Source organism: Pomacea canaliculata, linkage group LG4 (genome assembly GCF_003073045.1).
Source record: "Pomacea canaliculata isolate SZHN2017 linkage group LG4, ASM307304v1, whole genome shotgun sequence".
In the NCBI taxonomy this organism is placed as follows: domain Eukaryota; kingdom Metazoa; phylum Mollusca; class Gastropoda; order Architaenioglossa; family Ampullariidae; genus Pomacea; species Pomacea canaliculata.
Window position 1 is genome coordinate 11,242,160 of NC_037593.1, and position 24,569 is coordinate 11,266,728.

The 24,569-nt window shown below is 42.5% G+C and overlaps 1 protein-coding gene across 1 annotated transcript; it reads left to right on the forward strand.

Moving 5' to 3' along the window:
* The first annotated feature begins 4,320 nt into the window (after nucleotides 1–4,320).
* Nucleotides 4,321–14,700, forward strand: LOC112563047 (pyruvyl transferase 1-like). Its single transcript, XM_025236744.1, has 2 exons — nucleotides 4,321–4,793; nucleotides 13,259–14,700. The coding sequence occupies exons 1-2, from the start codon at nucleotides 4,328–4,330 to the stop codon at nucleotides 14,494–14,496; spliced, it is 1,704 nt and encodes a 567-aa protein (XP_025092529.1). The 5' UTR covers nucleotides 4,321–4,327; the 3' UTR covers nucleotides 14,497–14,700.
* The last annotated feature ends 9,869 nt before the right edge of the window (nucleotides 14,701–24,569 follow it).

Genomic DNA, 24,569 nt, shown 5'->3' on the forward strand with positions numbered 1-24,569 from the left:
GGGTGTGGCTTATTTCAAATTATTTCAATGCTTGTCTTAAGGCGGGAAAAACGAGACCTGCAATCTAGCTGTCATCAAAAATCTCACTTTAAATCTTAACTGGCTGCGATGACACTTTTCTTTTGCAGATGCCACCGTTGATCCCACAATTGTGTTCCGATCACTTGATCAACATAATTCATGTCTCCTTTAACCTTGTCGACAACAACTAGATATTTGTCCTCACCTCTGTGTAATGTAGTGTTTACAGGCGTCCATGACTTATAATTAATGTTAGTTATTTCTCTAAAAGCGCGCAGGCAGGAAGTGTGAGTATGCGCTTTAAAAATTTTGCATTTTATTATTATTATTATTATTATTATTAATTATTATTATTAATTGCGCTACAACAGTAATTAATTTTTTCCTCGTTCTTATTCCTGTTCTACTTCTTGTTCTTTTTATTAGTTTAGTAGATTACATTGAGATTAATCATCGAGCTAATGTCAAAGCTCTCAGTTTTTTCCCTCTACCCCGTCACACACACATGATGGGAGATAATTATCAGTTATTAGACTGCACCTCTTACCAAACTTAAGGGGAATATCAAGAAACACATGGCCGATGACCACATCTTGTCAAGAAATGATGTTGGAGATTAGTTGCTTTTTTGATGTTGTTGTTTTCTGGTACAATGTCGTTTACATTGATTAGATTGTTTTTGCTACACGTAGCAAAGGAAAAGATCACGTGAAGGAAACATCTGTTGTGAGAGTTCCCCCCTACCACCCAACCAAGCCTCCACAACTTCCTTGCAGCTGGCGAGGTGAGAGTTCACAAAGAGAAAATCTTATCATCCCAGGTTCATCATAAGAAGGTGAAAATCAGTGCTACTCTCCTTCCCTCCTCCCATCCAACCATCCACACACAAAGAGAGAGAGAGCGAGAGAGCGAGAGCGAGAGAGCGAGAGAGCGAGAGAGAGAAATAAAGAAAGGAAGGAAGGAAGGAAGAGATTTTTGATTGATTGAATGATTATTCAAAGGAAATGGCACCATAGAAGGGGAGCAGACAACAACAATAATACAATGTTACATTCAATGGTACACTGCATTCAAAACCCATTCAAGCTTGTCCATTACAACAGGATTTAAAGTTAAAAACTGTTCAACGATGACGTATCAAATAAACAAGCTGTCAGATAGATAACGTTGAACGCATTTTCGGCACGTTTTGAAGAGGGCTGAGAAGGTTGAGGGTCTGGATAGGAAGGATGCATGGATGGTCGTTCCTTCACATTAATTTATGTAGTTTATTTATACACACCAAAGATAAGAAATACAACTGTAAGCATTTTCAACCTACGAAGTTCTCTCCACCAGCTGTTGCTTCGGAATCAATGTCAGATGCTGCAACACCCATCCTTTACATTATTACATTACTTTCATCCATCCTGGCAAAGATGTTCGAACTCACACTGTTAGAGGTTGTTTTGCTTGTCATTATGACACTTTTAAGCTTTTACTGACTTTCATACCCGACATATAATGTTGGGATGTATGGCTGATTACACACAGGTCATTACTTTGAAAATCTTGACACCAGATGTTGTGAATGGTGCACCAACGTGACGTAATACACTGTTATCAGCGCTCGTTGGTCGAAGGTGTGAGTCGTAGTAGCGGATAATTAATTAAAGAATGGGTTTTGGAGGCTGAAATTTACAGGTTAGTTTTATATCGCCTCTATCTACTGATAACTGCAAAAATCGTAAACCGTTAAGGCCTTATTTTGCGCAATACGAAATTTAATTATAAGCCCCTTTAAGGACCATACGCACCTTACATGTCTACTTTTGAAATATAAATATGACTGTGATCTATAGCTAGCCAAATTTTAAAAAAGACAAAATCACTCACAATGATTAAAAAAAAAAAAAAGGTATGGGAATACACAAAAGAGATGAAAGCTCGAAAGGGTTAACTAGAGACTTGCTAAAAACTGACACTAATACACCTGTCGGTAAATCTTTCATGTTTTCGTGACTTACCAGACTAAATATCATTACAAGGGACATGCTGAATAAATCCTCTACAGAAATATAAGCAGGAACCAAGCTCGAACAGGAGACAATCGAGATATCATGACGATACACTTACTGTTCACGTCTTCAAGTGGAGTTTGGCAAGAACAGAGGCAGCCATCCGTGGTCACTGATGGAGGTGAGCATGTACGCACTGACAGCGGGTGTTGGAAGAAGAACGAAGGAACTTAACTGATCAGCCGATTTGAAGTGGTGAGTGGTTTTACGGGTACACAAAGAGCTAATTTCTGAAGATATAAATAGCCCATAATGACCAGTAACTACTTATACAATCTGACAACAGTTATCATGGAGTGAGGATTAAATCGTGCTCACAAGACGTAGACAGGTTTTTTGACTGGGGTTGCTTTTAATTTTTTTTAAATTACGGTAATCGTCTGCATTTCTCGTTTTTCTGAAAAACTCATACTTTAGCAAACCCACTGGAATCGCGTACTTTGCTAGCGGATAGATTAATCACGGGCATGTTTGTTTAGAGCGACCGAAATACGCGTCTCAGAAAGTAGTTGCAGAAGAGCACAATAAATTCATGCATCAGTAACAGAGACGTACAGCAGCAGAGAAAATGTCGCGCCGCATGGAATCATGGGAGCACGTGCATCCACAAGGAGAAAAGCAAATATTTAGTTACGTAGCATAGATGTTGTATAAACTGTAATGATTTTAGACTATCAAACCTAGCGATTAAACGAATATAACAATGTCATTAAAATGTTGTGTTTTTTTGTTGTTGTGAGGATTGTATCTACGTCCCGAAGGTACAGAGTGGCTCTAGCATTCCATACGGAGAGGCGACTACACGCAATAAAACTTTGACGTGTTTAACAAAATGACGTCATCAGATATTCAGTATGACGCAGCACGATGTCACGTTTCAGATGCCAGTAGTCGGCTGTTCAGAGGCGCAAGGGCTAGAGTTGAAGGTTGGCTGTCCTAAGTTCAGCTCTCGCCTCAGGCACGCTGTTCTTTCCTCACAGGTGTCTCTCTGGGTGCTCAAGCTTTCTCGCGGAAGTAAGCAATATTTCTATAACATCATACATAGGTATGCAAACAAATATGTCAGTAACATAATGTGTTCGATTTAGTCATTCTTATAAAGAGATGAACACCAAAATCTTTCTGTTTACTTCCGTGTCAATTAAAAGGTACGAACTAACAAAAAAAACTTTAAAAAAAATTATGGTCCTCGGCACATATCAAGAGTCTTTCTCTTTCTTTTGGTTTTGTTCTTGGATCTTCGTGTCTTCTTGATCTGTGCCTTTTGCTGTTGGGCCTTTACAACTTGTCTTACGTGAGACACAGACACGCGCTCAAACACTAAAGCTTACACTCACCTATGCTAAAGGTATCAGCAAAAACACAATCTGATCAGCGCGAATGGCCACCAGCGGTTCTTTGTATATATATATATAGAAGACAGTTGATGCATTATTAATCTGCAACTTACACAGCTTTAAACTATATATATATATATATATGTAAAATAATAAAAAAGCATATTGAAATACAATATTTAAATAGAGGGCTTCACTAATTATGTTTCTTTGGTATTGAGCCTGTAGATGGCTGGGTCTCGTCTTGTTTAGTTGTTTTTGTACACGCGTATTGATCACTCATTTATGTATCTGTTTTTGTTGTAAAAACTGTTCAGCTTCTTATGTTTATGGTTTGTTGACTTGCAGAAAAAAGTCGGAGCTTAGCTAAATCGTTTTAACGATAGAACATCAGAGAACAGCGATGGGTCCTCTCACAGCTTTCATTGCGTGGACGGTGTCATCGTACGCCTGTCATCAGATGGCCAAGGTTTTCCTCACTAACGTCAGCATTGTGCTCCCCCACGTGACCTCAGTTACCATGGCTGCCGCACTGACGGTGGTGCAGATGCTCTTCTGCCGGATGCTGACGACGACGTCGTGGAAGATCCGTTTGGCCGACGTCGCTGAAAACAAAGGAAGCATCAGCGAGAAAAACAAGAATTTTCTTAACAACTATATCGTTGCCCTGGTAATGCACGTGTTGTCGACGTTTCTGACCAACTGGAGCTTAGCACGAACGGAGGCGGCTCCACGTTGGCCATCAAACTGATGGAGCCGCTGGTGTCCGCGGTGCGCAGCGGGTGTGGCACGAGAGCCTCTCGGCTACAGCGTTGTGGGTCAGCCTGCCCTTGGTCATCGGCGGCGCCGTCGTCTTCGTGTCTGACGATCCCTTGAGTGTACAGCACGCGCTGAGCGCAGGTGGTGCTGGCCATGGGCTCCAACGTGCTGCTGGCCGTCAGAAACCTGGCCATCAAGGGACTGCACTCTGGACAACTAAACCTTGGCCCTCGCCGTCTCAGCTGGTCTGTTGGTGGTGTCCTAGTGGGAATGTCAGTACTAGTGCTGACTGCTGTCTGGTGGCTTGAGATCGTGGACATCGTGTCACGGAGGTCAACTCTGGCTGTGACGTCACTGCTGCTGTCGGGGGTGTTTCACGTCACGTACTCGCTGATCAGCACGAGCGTGATCCTGCGCGCGTTGGACGTGGTCAGTCACTCCATGGCCAACGTCATCAAGCGCGTGCTGGTGGTGGCGCTGCTGTACGTCAGCGGGTCACGCAGTGCATCTGGCGCCAACGTTGCGGGTCTGATGGTGACTATTGCTGGTCTGGCTGTGTACGTCAGAGATAAAACTCACTCCAAAACAAACACGTGTACTGAAAGGATTACCTTTAAAGGTAAGGCTTAGTACAGACACACACATTTTTTCAGCCTAAGTGCGAGAACACTGACACTAAATTGCCAGTAAAGATTCAATTGACTCCGAGCTCCAATCGTACCTTCCCAATAATAAACAGAAGGAAATTTAGTGTAAAGCAAAGTTATTAATGATTCAAAGTTTTACAAATCATTTAAAATACATACAATGCTTCAAATTGCAAATATGGCTTGTTCTCTGAGAGTCCCGTTTCAATTTCCAATTGCTAATGAAGATAGCATGTCACTGCCTTTACTACACACAACACACTACACTCGTTTGACACACACTCGCTACTTATCTCTTCACACAAAGGTCTCTTGTGACGTGGAGAGCCGCGGTACATTTAGTCGGCGACACACGCCAATACACAATCAGCGACAGACACTGAGCACTACTCTAGCAACGACTTCTGCTTCTTAAGCAGCATTCCGCAACTCTCTCTCTCTCTTTACTTCTTCACTCTGACTGCTTTGACACTTACTCTCATCGCTTATATACAAACTGGACAAAGGCATTTGGAAGCATCCAACATCTACCAGTGACGCACCGAACATACCAAGAATTGCGTCCGTCATACTCGCTCACACACCTGATAGCGAGGTTTAGGGGCTCACAGTCCTGATGGTGACACACGGAGGTCAGTCGCAGGTAAAGGTCACTAGACGCATCTACGCTGTTACGAATTCAGTTTTGGAGACACCCACGAAGGCGCACATTTCTACACGTGTGTCTGTTTTCTGAATGTCAAACAGGACAGAGTTTTATGTGCTTAAATCGTTTTTCAATATTATAATATCTGTAGTATACTTCAGTGTATTTTAACTTTACCTTAAGTAAAACTTCAGGTTTTCGTCTGCATGAAACGAAATAAACATTCCACACGTTTTCTAGAATCATATTTGTATCATATGTATAGATATCATAGCACTGATTGGTTCAAAATATGCCAACTGTATAGGTAGTGACTGTTATCTAGGATGTTATCTCTCGAAATCTAAATTGTTCGCGTTATCTCATAATTATATTATCATCTGTCTCCAAAGGAAGTTGTTTCTGTGTCGTTTAAATATTGTATTTTGTGTTTACGACTAACGGCAAACCATGTAAAGTGTCACTTTAGGATAACCACAGAAATGCAAAATCATCGCTTTTAATTCCCAACACTTGGTTTACTGTGGCAATATAAGCTTTCTGTAAATATTGACTGCATTTCTTCATTATACCATTATTGCCGGGTGGTGTGCGAAGTACAAAGACTAAAAGAACCACAATTAATCTCAAATAGAAAAAAAGAATGTGAGTTCCAAATCTGTGCTCTATTGTTCCATCATAAAGTTTGTTTTTAATATAATTACATTCAACGTTTACTTATGAATGTAGTTATTAGTGTTGCTAAGAGAAAAATTATGATATCTTCAGGGGGAGCAAGCAGCCAGTGCAACATCCTAACCAAGGTGCTGTTTGTCACGTGTCCCATACTTCTTATTGGCTGGCACCTTTCTGGTATCATCATGTAGATATCGACAACATGCGCCGGCAAGTCCTTACGGGCTTCGATGGCCAGGACGCCACCACAACTTCATGCTGCTTGTCTCAGTGGGCCGACTTCCTGTCTTTGGACTACACCCGCCATCCCTTCGACACGGACCGCCTGGCTCCTACCCTGCACACCAACGACGAGGTGGTGTGGGAGATGCAGCGCCTGCACGTGCGGGTTCTGACGTCACTGCTAGCGGGTCGACGTCACGCCATGCTGATGGAGTTCGCCGCTCACGAGAACAAAGGCGACGCCGCCATCACGGTGGGGCAGGTGGCCTTGTTGAAGCGACTCAACGTGACTTTAGTGTTCAGCTGTTCCACTGGACACTGTAACGATGACGTCCTAAAAAATGCAAGGGAGATAAGTAAAGGTTACAACTCAACATCGCTTATTATTCTATTGCAAGGTGGCGGTAACCTGGTCGGCTACTCATCCATAGACTTTACTAGGGAAAAAATCTTGAATCTTTTTCCAGATTTTCCGACTATTTTGTTTTCTCAAAGCATCTGGTTACACAGAGGAAATCAAGCTCATCTAAATAAGTGTCGTGAGATTTACTCCTACAGGGAGAAACTGACCATCTTCTTGCGGACAGACAGTCCGGCTCTGGCGCAAGAACATTTTCCAGGGACGAAACTCTGCTGATGCCCGACATGGCGTTTGGCCTGGGGCGTGTCCCGCGCACCATGCCGCCTACCCTCGACATTGTGTGGCTGAAGAGAACTGATCGCGAGTCTTCAGGGTATAAAGTACCCGAGATACCTACTAACCTCAGTGTTTATGTCGGCGACTGGCGAGAATGGAAGACAAACCATGGCAAAACGCCCATGGAAACATCATTTCTGATGGCCTTCAACGGGTTGTCGTTCTTGCAGCGTGGGCGCGTGGTGATCACTGACCGACTACACGGCCACATCCTGTCCGTGCTGCTGGGAATCCCTCACGTGCTCATCGACAACCCTCCCTACTTCAACTCTCTCCCTTCCGTCGCACGTGGACGGCGGGTTATCCAACCGGTGCTGGTCACCACAGGGAGGAGGCTCTGGACCAGGCACAAAGACTGCTGAGAAGTACAATAATTTATCTTCCTAATGTTGTACGTCCTTAACAGCTAGATGTAAATTACTGGACATATTTAAACACATCGTACACCTGGTTGCGGGACGAACGTTTTTATTTAAGTCTGATAACCTTTTATTGGTTACTTTTATTTAGTAGAAAACTAAACTTTTTTTTAGTAATTTTATGTACAGAAAATCATACATTAAAAAAAAAATTAAACTAAAAACAAACCAAGGCTTAGCAGATTTCTTCTTGATTGAACTTTGTCCGAAGAGGACGTTTGACATCTTTTTCTTGCAGCAAGTTCGTTTATGTTTGGAGTAAGTTTCTGTGTTGTGGAGATTGTCAGGATGACTACAAGTGTACATCAATAAGACGACTCCTGTGTGATGTTTTGTTGATCTTCATCACAGAAAAATGTTGCTCACACAGATATGTACTGCCAAGCATGCTAGATGCAAATTCATTGTCTTATTTAAACGCACCCTCTATGGTAAAAAGTAGATTATAAAAATGATTTAGAAGAAAGCCTAATGACAGATTACTGAGTAATGTTTTGTTCAAAGGCAATGCAAATTTCCATTTTTTTAGACGTCGAGCCTAGGCGAACCGTTTACTTTAAAGCAGTCACCTTTGTACAAAAGTTAGCATCAGGACTGTTCAGCACGCACTTTACTGAAAGCACCAGACGAACAAGTGGCATCCTGTCCTGTCACCTTTCTGACCACAGGGCAACTAGTAGGTCCTTCAGAGCTGGAGGCTCGACGTAGATAGTCGGATGGAAGGAAACCCCATCACTACGCATGCCCACATGAACATAACAGCGCAGTAATATATTTCATGCTGACCTTACCATGGAATAATTAGCGAAAACAAAAATACAGAAAAATTCAACTTCGGTCTATGGCCTAGAAAAGTCTATTTTACCCAGAAAGAGGAAAGGTTGTTGCCTATGGGTATGTAAACTAGTGTATAGAAAATTTAATATCTGTATATATTCTTTAGAAAAATGACTAATAATGAGCTGTAAATAAAATATTTTAAAAATGCAACGGTTTGGTGAACTGAATAACTGAATGGTTGGAATTGTATGTACGTTGGTAGCAAGAGTCTGATGCGATGTGGTGGTAGTAGATGTTGCCAACAATTTAGGCAGATATTCTGTCATCGTATTTGTTATTAAAATTTTCTTACACATTTCAAAAGCTTGTGGTCCGTTAGCTTTGACTACTGTGCACATCAATTAAAACATTAAATAACTTTTTTGTGTAAATTCGAAACATCCATGCTTGTCATATATTTTGTTTGCTTCGCATTTGTAGGTATGGAACAATTTGTGCAAGATCTCTAGATTTATTATTGGAGCAGTAGAAAAAATGTGTTTATACAGTGTATTAAAAGCAATATTACAGAAATAACTTACTCAGAAGGATCTTACTACTACTAAACGCACGAATCCACACACACAAGAACTTGGCTGACTGTTGAGTCTTGGTGCTGTGATAAGCTGTTTTATCATTCAGCACGATTAAAAACGAAAAACTGTTGAAAGATGACTTATCAAATGAACAAACTCTGCATGTGAGTTAAATAATGTTGAACCCGTTTACGGCACCACAAAGGACAGAGTGGATCATTTCCAGCTTGTAATGAATTTTCTTGAAAAATTAAGTGTATAAATTCAATAATTGAAAGTATATCTTGTTAATGATGGAGGTGTCACTTGGTGTGTAGACGTTTTATACATCTTCCAAACTGTGCACAAGACAGGAGGGTGCATGCAGTGAGTATGACAGTTGCAAAGCAGAGCGGACTCAGGTCTCGAGCGCACGGGCTACACGAGACGAGGATAAAGGGTCAATAGTTCATGGGTTGCTAATAACAACAACAAAATCAGTGCATCATACTATGGACGTGTACAGGAGGATTGCTGTCTGTCTGCCAACACCAACGCTTAGCCTCTTGCGCAGTTCTCCGCTGTTAGTCTCGGCGAGCCTAAACAAAGAATGTGACTGAACCGGAAGCTTTGTAGTCTCAAGCCTCGTTTTAATAGTTAACTGGAAAAAAAAATCGTCCGTCAGCAGTCCAGTAATACAAGTTCGTGATCATACTAAGAAACTTTTGCACGCTTTGTCGAGGGCTTAGAAGGTTGAAGAACGGAAAGGAAGGATGCATGTATTCCCCTTCCTTCACATTTATTTATGTAGTTTATTTATACACACCATAGATACCAAATACAAATGTAAGAATTTAGTATCTCTGTATACACTAAACCCTCCATTTCCTGATTGCCTTCACTTCCGTTCTATGTGCTTACTACGTGTTAAAGGTTTCATTACAAGATATATTTACACCATCAAGGTGTCGACTTCACTCATTTATCGAAGGACTGTGTTCAAGGCTGATTAGAGACAGGTGTTTAAAATGTTGATGCAATAGCTGTGAGTTTGTGTAATCCACTGACTGCCACAGTCCCCTCCTCCCACCGTATCCCACAATCCCTCTAGACCCCCACCTCCCCATCTTCTCAACCTACGAGGTTGTCTCCACCTGCTGTTACTTCGAATCAATGTCAGATCTGCGACACCCATCCTTTACACTACTTTCATCCATCCTGGCAAAGATGTTCGAGCTCATACTGTATAAACTGTAATGAGTTTAGACTATCAAACCTAGTATAAGTACGAATATAACAGTCTTTAAAATTCTTTTTTTCTGAGGATTGTATCTACGCCCGAAGGTACAGAGTGGCTCTAGGCATTCCATACAGTGAAGCGACTACACGCAATAAAACTTTGACGTGTTTTAAAAAATGACGTCATCAGATATTCAGTATGACGCAGCACGATGTCACGTGTCAGATGCCAGTAGTCGGCGGTGCGGTGGCGCAAGGGCTAGAGTTGGCTGTCCTGGGTTCAGCTCTTGCCTCAGGCACGCTGTTCTAAACGTGGCATCTGTTTACATGGTCACTACTAGGACGGGTGTCTCTCTGGGTGCTCAAGCTTTCTCGCTGAGGTAAGCAATTTTTCTCAAACACCATACATAGGTATGCAAACAAATATGTCAGTAACATAATGTGTTCGATTTAGTCACCTTTGTAAAGAGCACAACACAAACATCTTTCTGTTTACTTCTGTGTCAACTAAAAGGTACGAACTAACAAAAAAACTTGATCTGTGCTTTTTGCTGTTGGGCCTTTACTACTTGTCTAACGTCAGACACAGACACGCGCTCAAACACTAAAGTTTACTCTCACCTATGCTAAAGGTATCAGCAAAAACACAATCTGATCAGCGCGAATAGCCACGAGCTCTTTTCTATAAATATAAATAGAAGACATTTCATGCCTTATTAATCTGCAACTTACACAGCTTTAACCTATATATATATTTAAAATAACAAAAAAGCATTTTGAAATACAATATTTAAATAGAGGGCTTCACTAATTATGTTTCTTTGGTATTGAACCTGTAGATGGCTGGGTTTCGTCTTGTTTAGTTGTTTTTGTACACGCGTATTGATCACTCATTTATGTATCTGTTTTTGTTGGTAAAAACTGTTCAGCTTCTTATGTTTATGGTTTGTTGACTTGCAGAAAAAAGTCGGAGCTTAGCTAAATCGTTTTAACGATAGAACATCAGAGAACAGCGATGGGTCCTCTCACAGCTTTCATTGCGTGGACGGTGTCATCGTACGCGTGTCATCAGATGGCCAAGGTTTTCCTGACTAACGTCAACAATTTGCTCCCCCACGTGACCCCAGTTACCATGGCTGCCGCACTCACGGTGACGCAGATGTTCTTCTGCTGGATGCTCACGCGACGTGGAAGATCCGTTTGGCCGACGTCGCTAAAAACAAAGAAAGATCAGCGAAAAAACAATCATTTCATAACAACTATCGCGTTGCCCTGGTGATGCACGTGTTGTCGACGTTTCTGACCAACTGGAGCTTAGCACGAACGGAGGCGGCCTCCACGTTGGCCATCAAACTGATGGAGCCGCTGTGTCCGCGGTGGCGCAGCGGTGTGGCACGGAGAGCCTCTCAGCAACAGCGTGTGGGTCAGTCTACCCTTGGTCATCGGCGGCGCCGTCGTCTTCGTGTCTGGCGACCCTTCGCACGTGCAGCGCGCGATGAGCGCTGGTGTGGTGCTGGCCATGGGCTCCAACGTGCTGCTGGCCGTCAGAAACCTGGCCATCAAGGGACTGCACTCTGGACAACTAAACCTTGGCCCTCGCCGTTTCAGCTGGTCTGTTGGTGGTGTCCTAGTGGGAATGTCAGTACTAGTGCTGACTGCTGCCTGGTGGCTTGAGATCGTGGACATCGTGTCACGGAGGTCAACTCTGGCTGTGACGTCACTGCTGCTGTCGGGGGCGTTTCACGTCACGTACTCGATGATCAGCACGAGCGTCATCCTGCGCGCGTTGGACGTGGTCAGTCACTCCATGGCCAACGTCATCAAGCGCGTGCTGGTGGTGGCGCTGCTGTACGTCAGCGGGTCACGTAGTGCATCTGGCGTCAACGTTGCGGGTCTGATGGTGACTATCGTTGGTCTGGCTGTGTATGTCAGAGAAAAAACTCACTCCAAAACAAACACGTGTACTAAAAGGATTACTTCCACTCCCTTTAAAGGTATGGCTTAGTTACACACACACACATTGTTTCAGCCTAAAGCATCAAATCTTGCTGTTGCAGAAGAACCAGTGTCTACCTAAAAAGTCCATGCGTAGCTTAAATTCCCTACGCATGCGCGGACCTGAAGGAGACGTTGACTCTACCTCAGGCATCGGGTCTCGGAACACCGTCTCAGGCCGGCATTTAGGTGTGCGAGGACACTGACACTAAATTGCCAGTAAAGATTCAATTGACTCCGAGTTCTCAACGTACGTTTCCAATAATAAACAGAAGGCAATAAAGTGTAAAGCAAAGTTGTAAATGATTCAAAGTTTTACAAATCCTTTAAAATACATACAATGCTTCAAATTGCAAATATGGCTTGTTCTCTGAGAGTCCCGTTACAATTTCCAATTGCTAATGAAGATAGCATGTCACTGCCTTTACTACACACAACACACTGCACTCGTTTGACACACACTCGCTACTTATCTCTTTACACAAAGGTCTCTTGTGACGTGGAAGGCCGCGGTACACTTAGTTTTCTGAATGTCAAACAGGACAGAGTTTTTTGTGTGCAAATCGTTTTTCAATATTATAATATTTGTAGTATGCTTCAGTGTATTTTAACTTTACCTTAAGTAAAACTTCAGGTTTTCGTCTGCATGAAACGAAATCAACATTCCACACGTTTTCTAGAATCATATTTGTATCATATGTAAAGATATCATAGCACTGATTGGTTCAAAAGAGGCCAACAGTATAGGTAGTGACTGTTATCTAGGATGTTATCTCTCGAAATCTAAATTGTTCGCGTTATCTCAAAATTATTTATCATCTGTCCAAAGGAAGTTGTTTTCTGTGTCGTTTTAAATATTGTATTTTGTGTTTACGGCTAACGGCAAAACCATGTAAAGTGTTACTTTAGGATAACCACAGAAATGCAAAATCATCGCTTTTAATTCCCAACACTTGGTTTACTGTGGCAATATAAGCTTTCTGTAAATATTGACTGCATTTCTTCATTATACCATTATTGCCGGGTGGTGTGTGAAGTAAGTACAAAGACTAAAGAACCACAATCAATCTCAAATAGAAAAAAGAATGTGAGTTCCAAATCTGTGCTCTATTGTTCCATCATAAAGTTTGTTTTTAATATAATTACATTCAACGTTTACTTATGAATGTAGTTATTAGTGTTGCTAAGAGAAAAATTATGATATCTTCAGGGGGAGCAAGCAGCCAGTGCAGACATCTAACCAAGGTGCTGTTTTTCACGTGTCCCATACTTCTTATTGGCTGGCACCTTTCTGGTATCATCATGTATGATATCGACAACATGGCGCCGGCAAGTCCTTACGGGCTTCGATGGCCAGGACGCCCACACAACTTCATGCTGCTGTCTCAGTGGGCCGACTTCCTGTCTTTGGACTACACCCGCCATCCCTTCGACACGGACCGCCTGGCTCCTACCCTGCACACCAACGACGAGGTGGTGTGGGAGATGCAGCGCCTGCACGTGCGGGTTCTGACGTCACTGCTAGCGGGTCGACGTCACGCCATGCTGATGGACTTCGTCACTCACGAGAACAAAGGCGACGCCGCCATCACAGCGGGACAGGTGGCCTTGTTGAAGCGGCTCAACGTGACTATAGTGTTCAGCTGTTCCACTTATCTCTGTGACGATGGCATTCTAAAAAATGCAAGGGAGATAAGTAAAGGTTACAACTCAACATCGCTTATTATTCTATTGCAAGGTGGCGGTAACCTGGTCGGCTACTCATCCATAGACTTTACTAGGGAAAAAATCTTGAATCTTTTTCCAGATTTTCCGACTCTGTTGTTTTCTCAAAGCATCTGGTTACACAAAGGAAATCAAGCTCATCTAAATAAGTGTCGTGAGATTTACTCCCACAGGGAGAACCTGACCATCTTCTTGCGGGACAGACAGTCGCTGGGTCTGGCGCAGAAACATTTTCCAGGGACGAAACTCATGCTGATGCCTGACATGGCGTTTGGCCTGGGGCGTGTCCCGCGCACCATGCCGCCTACCCTCGACATTGTGTGGCTTAAAAGACGTGATCTGGAGACTTCATGGTATAAAGTACCCGAGATACCTACTAACCTCAGTGTTTATGTCGGCGACTGGAAAGCATGGTGGACAAACAAGGGCAAAACACCCATGGAAACATCATTTCTGATGACCTTTAACGGGTTGTCGTTCTTACAGCGTGGGCGCGTGGTGATCACTGACCGACTACACGGCCACATCCTGTCCGTGCTGCTGGGAATCCCTCACGTGCTCATCGACAACCCTCCCTACTTCAAACTCTCCTCCTTCCGTCGCACGTGGACGGCGGGGTTATCCAACACGGTGCTGGTCACCACAGGGGAGGAGGCTCTGGACCAGGCACAAAAACTGCTGAAGAAGTACAATAATTATCTTCCTAATGTTGTACGTCCTTAACAGCTAGATGTAAATTACTGGACATATTTAAACACATCGTACACCTGGTTGCGGGACGAACGTTTTTATTTAAGTCTGATAACCTTTTATTGGTTACTTTTATTTAGTAGAAAACTAAACTTTTTTTTAGTAATTTTATGTACAGAAAATCATACATTAAAAAAAAAAATAAACTAAAAACAAACCAAGGCTTAGCAGATTTTCTTCTTGATTGACTTTGTCCGAAGAGGACGTTTGACATCTTTTCTTGGCAGCAAGTTCGTTTATGTTTGGAGTAAGTTTCTGTGTTGTGGAGATTGTCAGGATGGACTACAAGTGTACATCAATAAGACGACTCCTGTGTGATGTTTTGTTGATCTTCATCACAGAAAAAAGTTGCTCACACAGATATGTACTGCCAAGCATGCTAGATGCAAATTCATTGTCTTATTTAAACGCACCCTCTATGGTAAAAAGTAGATTATAAAAATGATTTAGAAGAAAGCCTAATGACAGATTACTGAGTAATGTTTTGTTCAAAGGCAATGCAAATTTCCATTTTTTTAGACGTCGAGCCTAGGCGAACCGTTTACTTTAAAGCAGTCACCTTTGTACAAAAGTTAGCATCAGGACTGTTCAGCACGCACTTTACTGAAAGCACCAGACGAACAAGTGGCATCCTGTCCTGTCACCTTTCTGACCACAGGGCAACTAGTAGGTCCTTCAGAGCTGGAGGCTCGACGTAGATAGTCGGATGGAAGGAAACCCCATCACTACGCATGCCCACATGAACATAACAGCGCAGTAATATATTTCATGCTGACCTTACCATGGAATAATTAGCGAAAACAAAAATACAGAAAAATTCAACTTCGGTCTATGGCCTAGAAAAGTCTATTTTACCCAGAAAGAGGAAAGGTTGTTTGCATGGGTATGTAAACTAGGTGTATAGAAAATTTATATCTGTATATATTCTTTAGAAAATGACTAATAATGAGCTGTAAATAAAATATTTTAAAAAATGCAACGACTTTTGGTGAACTGAATAACTGAATGGTTGGAATTGTATGTACGTTGGTAGCAAGAGTCTGATGCGATGTGGTGGTAGTAGATGTTGCCAACAATTTAGGCAGATATTCTGTCATCGTATTTGTTATTAAAATTTTCTTACACATTTCAAAAGCTTGTGGTCCGTTAGCTTTGACTACTGTGCACATCAATTAAAACATTAAATAACTTTTTTGTGTAAATTCGAAACATCCATGCTTGTCATATATTTTGTTTGCTTCGCATTTGTAGGTATGGAACAATTTGTGCAAGATCTCTAGATTTATTATTGGAGCAGTAGAAAAAATGTGTTTATACAGTGTATTAAAAGCAATATTACAGAAATAACTTACTCAGAAGGATCTTACTACTACTAAACGCACGAATCCACACACACAAGAACTTGGCTGACTGTTGAGTCTTGGTGCTGTGATAAGCTGGTTTTATTCATTCAGCACGATTAAAAACGAAAAACTGTTGAAAGATGACTTATCAAATGAACAAACTCTGCATGTGAGTTAAATAATGTTGAACCCGTTTACGGCACCACAAAGGACAGAGTGGATCATTTCCAGCTTGTAATGAATTTTCTTGAAAAATTAAGTGTATAAATTCAATAATTGAAAGTATATCTTGTTAATGATGGAGGTGTCACTTGGTGTGTAGACGTTTTATACATCTTCCAAACTGTGCACAAGACAGGAGGGTGCATGCAGTGAGTATGACAGTTGCAAAGCAGAGGCGGACTCAGGTCTCGAGCGCACGGGCTACACGAGACGAGGATAAAGGGTCAATAGTTCTGGGTTGCTAATAACAACAACAAATCAGTGCATCATACTATGGACGTGTACAGGAGGATTGCTGTCTGTCTGCCAACACCAACGCTTAGCCTCTTGCGCAGTTCTCCGCTGTTAGTCTCGGCGAGCCTAAACAAAGAATGTGACTGAACCGGAAGCTTTGTAGTCTCAAGCCTCGTTTTAATAGTTAACTGGAAAAAAAAATCGTCCGTCAGCAGTCCAGTAATACAAGTTCGTGATCATACTAAGAAACTTTTGCACGCTTTGTCGAGGGCTTAGAAGGTTGAAGAACGGAAAGGAAGGATGCATGTATTCCCCTTCCTTCACATTTATTTATGTAGTTTATTTATACACACCATAGATACCAAATACAAATGTAAGAATTTAGTATCTCTGTATACACTAAACCCTCCATTTCCTGATTGCCTTCACTTCCGTTCTATGTGCTTACTACGTGTTAAAGGTTTCATTACAAGATATATTTACACCATCAAGGTGTCGACTTCACTCATTTATCGAAGGACTGTGTTCAAGGCTGATTAGAGACAGGTGTTTAAAATGTTGATGCAATAGCTGTGAGTTTGTGTAATCCACTGACTGCCACAGTCCCCTCCTCCCACCGTATCCCACAATCCCTCTAGACCCCCACCTCCCCATCTTCTCAACCTACGAGGTTGTCTCCACCTGCTGTTACTTCGGAATCAATGTCAGATGCTGCGACACCCATCCTTTACACTACTTTCATCCATCCTGGCAAAGATGTTCGAGCTCATACTGTATAAACTGTAATGAGTTTAGACTATCAAACCTAGTGATAAGACGAATATAACAAAGTCTTTAAAATCTCTTTTTTTTTTAGAGGATTGTATCTACGCCCCGAAGCTACAGATGGCTCTAGCATTCCATACAGTGAACGACTACACGCAATAAACTTTGAAGTGTTTTAAAAATGACGTCATCACGATATATCAGTATGACGCAGCACGATGTCACGTGTCAGCATGCCAGTAGTCGGCGTGCGTCTGGCGCAAGGGCTAGAGTTGGCTGTCCTGGTTCAGCTCTGCCTCAGGCACGCTGTTCTAACGTGGCATCTGTTTTACATGTCACTACTAGGACGGGTGTCTCTCTGGGTGCTCAAGCTTCTCGCTGAGGTAAGCAATTTTTTCTCAAACACCATAACATAGGTATGCAAACAAATATGTCAGTAACATAATGTGTTCGATTTAGTCACCTTTGTAAAGAGTCACACACAAACATCTTTCTGATTTACTTCTGTGTTCAACTAAAAGGACGAACTACACAAAAACTTTGATCTGTGCTTTTTTGCTGTTGGGCCTTTACTACTTGTCTAACGTCAGACACAGACACGCGCTCAACACTAAAGTTTACTCTCACCTATGCTAAGGTATCAGCAAAAAACACAATCTGATCAGCGCGAATAGCTCACGAGCTCTTTTCTATAAATATAATAGAAGACATTTCATGCCTTATTTACATCTGCCAACTTACACAGCCTTTAACCTAACCCGCACTATATATATGTTAAATAACAAAAACATTTTGAATACAATACCATTTAAATAGAGGGCTTCACTAATTATGTTTCTTGGTATTGAACCTGTAGATGGCTGGTTTCGTCTTGTTTAGTTGTTTTTGTACACGCGTATTGATCACTCATTTATGTATCTGTTGTTTCGTTGGTAAAACTGTTCAGCTTGCTTATGTTTATGGTTTGTTGACTTGCAGGAAAAAAGTCCCGGAGCTTAGACTAAATCGTATTTAACGACTCTGGAACATCAGAGAACAGCGATGGGTTCCTCTCACACTTTCATTGCGTGGACGGTGTCATCGTACGCGTGTCATCAGATGGCCAAGGTTTTCCTGACTAACGTTCAAACAATTTGCTCCCCCACGTGACCCCAGTTACCCATGGCTGCCGCGCACTCACGGTGACGCAGATGTTTACTTCTTGCTGGCATTGCTCACCGACGACGTCGTTGGAAGATCCCGTTTTCCAGGCCGACGTCGCTAAAAACACAAGACAAGGCGATCAGCGAAAAACAAACATCACTTTCATAACAACATATTCGCGTTGCCTGGTGATTGCACGTGTGTCGACGGTTTCTGACCAACCTGGAGCCTTAAGCACGAACCGGAGGCTGGCCTCCACGCTTGGCCATCAAACTGATGGAGCCGCTGGTGTCCGCGGTGAGGCGCAGCGGCCTCTCGGACAGAGAATTGTGGCACGGAGAGCCTCTCAGCAACAGCGGTGGGGTCAGTCTACCCTTGGTCATCGGCGGCGCCGTCGTCTTCGTGGTCTTGGCGACACCCTTCTCGCCGACGTGCAGCGCGCGCGATGAGCGCTGGTGTAGTGTGCTGGCCATGGGCTCCAACGTGCTGCTGGCCGTCAGAAACCTGGCCATCAGGACTGCCACTCTGGACAACTAAACCTTGGCCCTCGCCGTTTTCAGCTGGTGTCTGTTGGTGGATGTCCTAGTGGGAATGATCACAGTACTAGTGCTGACTGCTGCTGGTGGCTTGAGATCGTGGACATCGTGTCACGGAGGTCAACTCTGGCTGTGACGTCACTGCTGCTGTCGGGGGCGTTTCACGTTCAACGTACTCGCATGATCAGCACGAGCGTCATCCCTGCGCGCGTTGGACGTGTGTCAGTCACTCCAACGGCCACGTCATCAAGCGCGTGTGGTGGTGGCGCTGCTGTTAGTCAGCGGGTCACGTAGTGCATCTGGCAGTCAAACGTTGCGGGTCTGATGGTGACTATCGTTGGTCTGGTGTGTATGTAGAGAAAAAACTCACTACCATACTTAAAAGCAAGGATTACCTCCAACTCCTTTACCGGCAGCTCTGGCCTTGATACACACACACCACACATTGTTTCCGCCTAAAGCATCAAATCTTGCTGTTGCAGAAGAACCAGTTGTCTACCTAAAAAAGTCATGCTGTTAGCTTAAATTCCCTACGCATGCAGCGGACCTGAAGGAGACGTTGACTCTACCTCACGGCATCGGGTCTCGGAACACACCGTCTCAGCCGGCATTTAGTCGTGCGAGGACCCTGACACTAACATTGCCAGTAAAGATTCAATTGACTCCGAGTTCTCAACGTAAGTTTCCAATAATAAACAGAAGGCAATATATACATAGGAGATGTAACAGCAAAGTTGTAAATGATTCAAAGTTTTACAATCCTTTAAAATACTACAAAGCCGCTCATTGCAAAAATATGGCTTGTTCTCTGAGAGGTCCCGTTACAATTTCTCCATTGCTAATGAGTAGCATGTCACTGCCTTTACTACAAACCACTGCACTCGTTTTGACACCACTCGCTACTTATCTCTTTACACATAGTCTCTTGTACGTGGAGGGCCGCGCGCTACACTTTAGTTTATCTGATGTCAAACCAGGACAGAGTTTTTTGTGTGCAAATCGTTTTGGATCAAATATTATAAATGTTTTGTATTATGCTTCAGTGTATTTTTAACCGGTTTACCCTTAAGTAAAACTTCAGGTTTTCGTCTGCATGAAACGACAAAATCAACATTCCACACGTTTTCTAGATCATTATTGTTATCATATGTAAAGATAATCTAGCTCTGATTGGTTCAAAGAGGCCAACAGTATAGGTAGTGATCTGTTAATCTAGGATGTTATCTCTCGAATCATTAAATTGTTCGCGTCTATCTACAAAATTCCCTTAATTATCATCTGTCTCCAAGGAAAAGTTGTTTCTGGTGATCGTTTAAATATTGTATTTTTGTGTTTACTAAACGGCAAACCATGTAAAGTGTTACTTCTTAGGATAACCACAGAAATGCAAAATCATAACGCTTTTAATTCCCAAACACTTGGTTTACTGTGGCAATATAAGCTTTCTGTAAATGACTGCATTTCTTCCATTATCTCTACATTAGGGGGTGTGTGAAGTAAGTACAAAGACTAAAGAACCACAATCAATCTCAAATTAGAAATAAAGAATGTGAGTTCCAAATCTGTGCTCTATTGTTCCATCATAAAGTTTGTTTTTAATATAATTACATTCAACGATTTACTTATGAATGTATTTATTTAGTGTTGCTAAGAGACAAAATTGATATATCTTTCAGGGGGAGCAGCAGCCAGTGCAGACATCTAACCAAGTGACTGTTTTTTCACGTGTCCCCATACTTCTTATTGGCTGGCACCTTTCTCGGTCATCAATGTATGATATCGACACAACATGGCGCCGGCAAGTCCTTACGGCTTCGATGGCCAGGGACGCCCACACAACTTTCATGCTGCTGTCTCAGTGGGGCCGACTTCCTGTCTTTGGAACTACACCCGCCATCCCTTCGACACGGACGCGCTGGCTCCTACCCCTGCACACCACGACGAGACGGTTGGGTGGGAGATGCAGCGCCTGCACTGTGCGCGGTTTCGACGTCACTGTTAGCGGGTCGACGTCACGCCCATGCCGATGATGACTTCGTCACTTCCACGAGAATCAAAAGGCGATCGCCGCCATCACAGCGGGTACAGCGCTGGCCTTGTTGAAGCGACTCAACGTGACTATAGTGTTCAGCTGTTCACTTATCTCTGTGACGATGGCATTCTAAAAACGAATGCAAGGGGAGATAAGTAAAGGTTACAACGCATCGCTTTATTATTCTATTTGCAGGTGGCGGTATCTACCTGGTCGGCTACATCATGGCCATAGACTTTTTACTAGGGAAAATCTTGAATCTTTTTCCAGATTTTCCGACTCTGTTGTTTCTCAAAGATGGTTACACAAAGGAAATCAAGCTCATCTAAGATAAGTGTCGTGAGATTTACTCCACAGGTAGAACCTGACGCATCTTCTTGCGGGACAGACAGTCGCTGGGGTCTGGCGCAGAAACATTTTTCCAGGGTACGAAAAGACTCATGCTGATGCCTTCGACATGGCGTTTCGGGACCTATACGGGGGTGTCCCGCGCACCATGCCGCCTTACCCTCGACCATTGTGTGTCTTAAAAAGACGTGATCTGGAGACTTCATGGTATAAAGTACCCGAGATACCTACTAACCTCAGTGTTTATGTCGGCGACTGGAAAGCATGGTGGACAAACAAGGCAAAAACACCCATGGAAACATCATTTCTGATGACCTTTAACGGGTTGTCGTTCTTACAGCGTGGCGCGTGTGATCACTGACCGACTACACGGCCACATCCTGTCCGTCTGCTGTGGAATCCCTCACGCTGCTCTCATCGACAACCCCTCCCCATAACTTCAAAATCTCCTTCCTCTTCGCGTCGCACGTGGACGGCACGGGTTATCCAACACATCGGTGCTGGTCACCACTAGGGAGGAGGCTCTGGACCCAGGCACAAAAACACTGCTGAAGAAGTACAATAATTATCTTCCTATTGTTGTACGTCCTTAACAGTAGATGTAAATTACTGGACATTTTAAACACATCGTACACCTGGCTTGCGGACGAAACGTTTTTATTTAAGTCTGATAACCTTTTTTGGTTACTTTTATTTAGTAGAAAACTAAACTTTTTTTTTTAGTAAATTTATGTACAGAAAATCATACATTAAAAAAAAAATAAACATAAAAACAAAACCAAGGCTTTAGCAGATTTTTCTTCTTGATGACTTTGTCCGTCGAAAGAGGACGTTTGGCACATCTTTCTTGGCAGCAAGTTCGTTTATGTTGGAGTAAGTTTCTGTGTTTGTGGAGATTGTCAGGCGCATGGACTACAAGTGTACATCAATAGACGACTCCTGTGTGCATGTTTTGTTGATCTTCATCACAGAAAAAGTTGCTCACACAGATATGTACTGCCAAGCATGCTAGATGCAAAATTCATTGTCTTATTTAAACGCACCCTCTTATGGTAAAAAAGTAGATTATAAAAATGATTTTAGAGGAAGCCTAATGACAGATTACTGAGTAATGTTTTGTTCAAACAAGGCAATGCAAATTTCCATTTTTTTTAGACGTCAGCCTAGGCGAACCGTTTACTTTAAAGCAGTCACCTTTGTACAAAAAGTTAGCATCAGGACTGTTCAGCACGCACTTTAACTGAAGCACCAGACGAACAAGTGGCATTCCCTGTCCTGTCACCTTTCTGACCACAGGGCAACTATCATGGTCCTTCAGAGCTGGGAGCCTCGACGTAGATAGTCGGATGGAAGGAAAACCCCAATCACTACGCATGCCCACATGAACATAACAGCGCCAGTAATATATATGCTGAACCTTACCATGGATCAAAAGCGAAAACACCAAAAATACAGAAAAATTCACACCCTTCGGTCTTATGGCCTCTAGAAAAGTCTAATTTTACCCAGATGAAGAGGAAAGGTTGTTTGCATGGGTATGTAACTAGAGTGTATAGAAAATTTATATCTGTATATATTCTTTAGAAAATGACTTAATAATGAGCTGTAAGTGATAAAAATATTTTTAAAAAATGCAACGACTTTTGGTGAACTGAAATCTGAATGGTTGGAATTGTATGTACGTTGGTAGCAAGAGTCTGATGCGATGTTGTGGTAGTATATGTTGCCAACAATTTAGGCAGATATTCTGTCACACTATTTGTTATTAAAATTTTCTTACACATTTCAAAAGCTTGTGGTCCATTATCTTTGACTACTGTGCACATCAATTAAAACATTAAATAACTTTTTTGTGTAAATTCGAAACATCCATGCTTGTCATATATTTTGTTTGCTTCGCATTTGTAGGTATGGAACAATTTGTGCAAGATCTCTAGATTTATTATTGGAGCAGTAGAAAAAATGTGTTTATACAGTGTATTTAAAGCAATATTACAGAAATAACTTACTCAGAAGGATCTTACTACTACTAAACTAGAGTATCAAGATGGCCGCTCCTCGTTGTGCGACGTCTGCAGCTCTCAACCCGATTTCGCTTTTTCTTCATTTTTCATCGTTTTTCGTCTGCCACTGTGTCGGGTAGTCGTTGAGTGATAGACTTGGGTGTCGAACTGTGTGTAGTGATGATGATCTTACGTTCAGTCTTCTTAGGCATGTGGTTTTTTTTCATTTTGGATGGATGTGACCGTTACCACTAGCCGACAATATTTAGATGGCGGTCAGCTTATTTAATGCTGGCCCCGGCTTCATTACTCCGCGAGCTTCTTGCTTCGTCTTCATCATCTGTTATCCGGAGTTTTAGGAGTTTTAGGGCTCGCAAATCGACATTACTCGGCTCCCTCCACTTCGCAAATCACACAGGAGAGGACGCAGAGACGGTGTGAAGCGGAGACTCAAGCAGTTTCGTCTGGACGATCGACACAGGTTTCCACCTCATCCTTCTATCCTGCTATCCGATGTCCAGTCGATTCGTGGCAAGACTGATGAGCTTGAGGCGTGGGTACACAACTTTCGACTGTTCAGGGATACTTGTTTGTTGGTGTTACGGAAACATGGCTCCACGAAGGTGATGCAGATCTAGACATCTCGGTTTCTCTGGCCCGTTTCGATCAGATAGATCTGCTACAATTACTGGCATGAGGAGTGTGTTTCTATGTCAACAGCAGGTACTGTAATACGGTTATTATTCGTGAAAGGATGTGTACTCGCGACCTTGAACTTCTCACGATTTCTCTTCGCCCATTTTTACCTCCCGAGAAAATTCCCCAGCTGGTTTTCACCCTTGTGTATATTCATCCCAGGGAAAATGTTTCCAATGCGTTACAGTGCATCGCAGATGTGACTCACCATCTCAACTCGATTTGTCCTGATGTTCTTACGTTTATTTTATGAGATTTTTGACTGAATAAGACATGAATAGTTGTGTGCATGAAATTATGAATTTTTAAGTTTTTAATTTTTAATCGGGAAAAAAAAAAAAAAACCGCGCATTGAGCGCATCTTTGTGATGCGGATACTGGCGCGCTATAAAACTACATCATCATCATCATCATAAACGCACGAATCCACACACACAAGAACTTGGCTGACTGTTGAGTCTTGGTGCTGTGATAAGCTGGTTTTATTCATTCAGCACGATTAAAAACGAAAAACTGTTGAAAGATGACTTATCAAATGAACAAACTCTGCATGTGAGTTAAATAACGTTGAACGCGTTTACGGGAACAAAGGACAGAGTGGATTATTTCCAGCTTGTAATGAATTTTCTTGAAAAATTAAGTGTATAAATTCAATAATTGAAAGTATATCTTGTTAATATTGCTGGTGTCACTTGGTGTGTAGACGTTTTATACATCTTCCAAA